Source organism: Mus caroli, chromosome 6 (assembly GCF_900094665.2).
Source record: "Mus caroli chromosome 6, CAROLI_EIJ_v1.1, whole genome shotgun sequence".
In the NCBI taxonomy this organism is placed as follows: Eukaryota; Metazoa; Chordata; class Mammalia; order Rodentia; family Muridae; genus Mus; species Mus caroli.
The window spans coordinates 114,472,699-114,477,436 of NC_034575.1; the positions used below are offsets into that span (position 1 = coordinate 114,472,699).

The window sequence follows — 4,738 nt, forward strand, 5'->3', positions numbered from 1 at the left end:
GGAGGAGGGACTGGAAGGAGGGGAGGGAGGGGAAACTATGGTTGGAATGGAGGAGGGGCTGGGAGGAGGGGAGGGAGGGGAAACTATGGTTGGAACGTAATATGGGAGAGAAGAATGAGAAATCCTTCCCTCACCTCCTTTTTCATGGCAACTTCAAATTTGGCTCATAGGCTGTTCATCCTGCTAGCTCAATAAATCTTTAATTACAATTGGATAGAGTCTATGATCTTTAACCCAGGAGTCACAAACTCCATAACATCAGGATACCATGGATTTCATCCTTAGCACCAAAAATAAAATATCAAGTGACATCACTGTTTGCCCAAATAAGGAGAGGGAGAGAAACCTCAGTAAAAAGATATTTAATGTCAGAGGGACGCTGTACATGTGGGCAGAGATGACAGTCTCACAGGCAGTTGACCTGACCTGCTAGCATGCCCTGTCATTCTCAAAGCCTCCCTTGACAGAGTGACAGCAGATTCCTGTCCTGTGCAACAGGCACTTGGTCCCCAGTCAAAACCCAGGTTTGCTCCACGTCTTCCTGGCTGTAGCAGGTGANGGAACCATCTTTCTCTTGGCACAGGAGCTTGAGGCAGGAGCTGGTGACATTCTCATTGGAAGGCAGAGTCAGGGTCCAGAGAGAGCCAGGGTCCAGGGAGGCCCAGATCTCTTACGGTCACCAGTCGGAGTGACTTGAGACCACTCCCCCATATTGGGGCAGGAGACTTTCCTGCAGTGTGTACTCAGATGAGAAAAGAAGGAAGTACAGAGCCCCTTCCCAAAGCCAGCTCCATTTTCAGGAAGACCTAGGCTACCATCCCGGTTATCAGGTCTTTCCACGGGGCCTCTGGGTCTCCTGGCCAGGGTCACAGACACTCATCTTCCCCACAGGACTGTAGATATGGAATAGGCCCATTTCCTTCATCTAATCCCCACCCACCTGTCTCCTGGAGGCTATGGCGCACAGACACTCTCAAGCCCACGTCCCAAAAGTCCTGGCCAGAAAATGGGGAAAAGCCCNTTTCTCTCCCACTGGTTGTGGATTTCCAGCAAAGTCCAGTCCTCACAGAGGGCCAGCATCTCCTAAGCTCTTCCTCTCCACTTTCTTCTCTTGATTATTTATCATCCATCCATCCATTTGTACAAATATAAAATATATTTAGATAGATTTATATAATATAGACTTTTGTGAGGCGGAGAGGAGCGGCCTGAAGGCCCGTGTGGTGCAGTCACTTACAGACATACTGGTCCACAACCTCGGTGCATTTTTTGCATCTGACAAAGCAACACCAGTGAAACCTGCAGTGGCAGCGTTCCACCTGGANGCTCTTGAAGCGGTCATAGCCGCGGCCACAGCACATGAGCTCGCAGCCGTCCATGCCCTCTGAGGTCTTGTTGCAGAGGCGACCCTGGGTGCCCAGGGAGCCTGTGGTCTCATTACGCAGGCAGTAGTCAGGACTGGGGTCCACGTAGACCAGGTCCTCTGGGGTGGGCTGGTTGAAGCGGCTGTTGGCCAGCTCNAGCTTGCCCTGGCGGGTGATGCGCATGGCCGCGGCGCTGTCGTACTTCTCCTTCAAACGGTCCCCCACCTTGCGGAACTCGGCCAGCTGAAGCCAGCAGGTCTTGAGGCTGCAGGACCCGGAGACTCCGTGACATTTGCAGGCGACATCAGCCATCTTATAGACGGCCTGGGGGAGGAGAAGAATGAGAATAACTAAGGAGAATCCTTCAAACAAATGAGGAGGCAGGCCAGTGAATTCAGCAGGAAAAGGGGCTTGCTGCCAGGCCTGACAACCTGAGTTCGAGTCCCAGAGCTTACATGATAGGAGAGAAACAACTCCTACAGTACTCCCAAATATCATCTTCAAAAGTTGTTTTTAAGCTGGGCATAGTGGTGCACGCCTTTAGGATTAAAGGCACTTGGGAGGCAGAGGCAGGTGCATTTCTGAGTTCGAAGCCAGCCTGGTCTACAAAGTGAGTTCCAGGACAGCCAGGGCTATACAGAGAAACCCTGTCTCAAAAACAAACAAATAAACAAACAAACAAAACTAACCAAACAAACAAACACCAAAAGTTGTTTTTAGAGCCGGGCCTGGGGGGTTTACACCTTTGATTCCAGCACTTGGGAGGCAGAGACAGGTAGATTTCTGTGAGTTCGAAGCCAGCCTGGACTACCAGGGATACACAGAGAAACCCTGTCTCAAAAAAGCAAACAAAACAAAACGGAAACACAACAACAAAGTTATTAAATGTGTGTGTGTGTGGTGTGTAAGAGAGATAGAAACAGGAACAGAGATAGAGACAGAGACAGTGGGTGCACATACGCTATAGCACTCACATAGACGGCAGAGGATTCTGGGTAATTGGTTCTTCTACCTTGATCTGAGGCAGGATCTCTCTTGCCTCACTCTCCCACGGAATGATTACTGTGCATGTGGAGGTCAGAGGGCAGCTCCATCTTTATGTGGGCCCCAGGGGTCAAACTCAGGTTATCAGGCTTGCTCAGCAAGTGCCTTTACCTTCTGAGCCATCTTGCTGGCCGCTCATTTCTGTTGCTTCACCTCATGCTACAAGCTGGCTGGCCCACAGGCGTCCAGGTAATTCTCCGGTCTCTTCCTCCCGCCTTGCAGTGCAAGTTACAGATGCCCATTAGTGCACGGAGCCTCTGCATAGGTTCTAAAGACCCTAACGCTTGGGTAGCAATTGTGTCTACCCACTGACCCATCTCCTCAGCCCCTTAAAATTTTGTAAAATCATTTATTGTCATGGAGACAGAATCTCATCTAACCCAAGCTGGCCTCAAACTTGCTCTACAACCGAAGATGACCTTGAACTTCTGATCTTTCTGCTTCTAGCTCCTGAGTGCTGGGACTGTGGGCCTGGGTCGCCCTAGCCAGTTTACATAGCACCAGGGAGCATCCCCAGGGCCTTGTGCCTGGTAGGCAATCTCTCTACCAACTGAGCTACCCCACCCCGCATCCTCTTTAAATGGAGTCTATTATGCTGTTCAGGCTGTTCAAACTTTCGGGCTCAAGCGATCTTGCTGCAGCCTCCAGAGCAGCTGGCGGATGTGAGCTGTTGCTCCTGGCTCGGATTTTCTATGTTGATCAAATCTTCAAACAGATAAAACCCAACAAAACGTGTCTCGCTTTTGCATAAGGTGGAGCACAGATCAGAAAAGAAAGAGTTCGGTTGTTTCATGCTCTGTCATGGCCATGGCTGAAGGTCCTCCCAGATCCTATTAAATTCCTCCAAAGCTGAACAGTACCCGTTCGAGGGTTAACTTTTGGTTATCAGGAGTTTCCTGTGGGCCATCACATCAGTAAACAGGCTCACCTTCCAGCCCTCACACCCAGCTGGGAAAGCCTGGAGCCTGGGGTGAAACCTACCCTGTGGGAAGCCGGACAGCGGGCCTACCCACATGAGCATGTGTTCCAGAACAAACTCACGTTGCAGTCACTGACTCTTAACATTGTGGACTGGACTTGAACTTAGGCTACTCCCAAATCAAACTTATAAAGCAGGGTAGAGCAGAAAGCTGGACGCTAAGAACTTTTCAGCGAGAGCGCACTGATGTATCAGCCTGGCCCACGGCACAGACATCGAGATAAAAATGCATCTCTGCCTCGCCATGTTTTCCTGGGCCACAGCTCTCGTCCCCAACAGAGTCAGGGCTCAGTTCTCCAGGTTCCCCTTGGATTTCTTTTCAAGAGTCCTCAGACTGTGTTTTTGTTTAACACTAAGGAGAGACCACCGCAGGTGCCAGAAACAGTCACCACCATCTCTTGGTCTGTTTAAAAGATTGTTTTCTTANCGGGGATGTATTTCCAATATTTATTTCCATGACTTTACAGTGGAGAAACTGAATCTCTTGAGAGTCTTGGGAACCAGTTAGGCCCATCCAGGAGTGAGCCCGCAGGGTAAGCACTTCTGCATTTCAACCTTGTAGCCTTAGCTTAGCACAAGGAAAGGAAGGGAGGCCTTCCCCAAGGTTAAATGCACCAGCACTTTGCCCTGATAGCTACCGGGGACACCCTAGCAGGATCTTCACAGCTAAGTCCTGTGATTACCTTCTGGCCCACACCACAGGCCTGAGTTCTAGCCTGCCTCTCTNTAGAAATGGTCCTTGACTCATGGAGAGAGCAACACGTGGTGCTGTAGAAAGCACTAAGGCTCTGTGACTGTGTTGAACGGCTGGCTCACATCTGGAGCTGCTCTGGAGGCTGTGGCAAGATCACCTGAGCCCAAAAGTTTGAACATCTGAGCAGCAGGACAAGATGTCATTTAAAGAGGATGAGGGGTGGGGTGGGTAGTGGGAGGAGTNGGTGGGGTATAGCTCACTTGGTAGAGGGTTTGCACAAGACCCTGGGGATGCTCTCTGGTGCTATATAAACTGGTTAGGGTGACCCATGCCCACAGTCTCAACAGTCAGGAGTTAGAAGCAGAAGGGGGGCGAGGGTAAATGTCTCTAAAGGAATAAGCAGCAGGAGCCACCTCACAGACACTAGTCTGAGGAAGAACCCTGTCTCCCTTCACTATTTAGAAATCCACCCATCCTCGCCCTTGGTGAAGAAACTGCAGATGTTGTAATATTTATCCTTTTCTCCCATATTTTATAACTGATCCTTCTGTGAATAAAGAGAAGGTAATGTTAATGTGAAGCCCTTCCTGCTTCCTAAAATAACTGCTCAATATGGGGCTGGGGCTGGGCTCAGGGTCAAACATGTGTAAGAGCCTC

At 50.1% G+C, this 4,738-nt stretch overlaps 1 protein-coding gene across 1 annotated transcript in view; it reads right to left on the bottom strand.

Annotated features, from left to right (window-relative positions):
• Nucleotides 1-346: 346 nt before the first annotated feature.
• Wnt5b (Wnt family member 5B) overlaps nucleotides 347-4,738 on the bottom strand; it is a 37,235-nt gene continuing 32,843 nt past the window's right edge. The window contains exon 5 of the mRNA XM_029478246.1: nucleotides 347-1,688. Within this exon, the coding sequence (XP_029334106.1) occupies nucleotides 1,230-1,688 (459 nt within the window). The 3' untranslated portion in view covers nucleotides 347-1,229. The remainder of the gene's footprint in view (nucleotides 1,689-4,738) is intronic.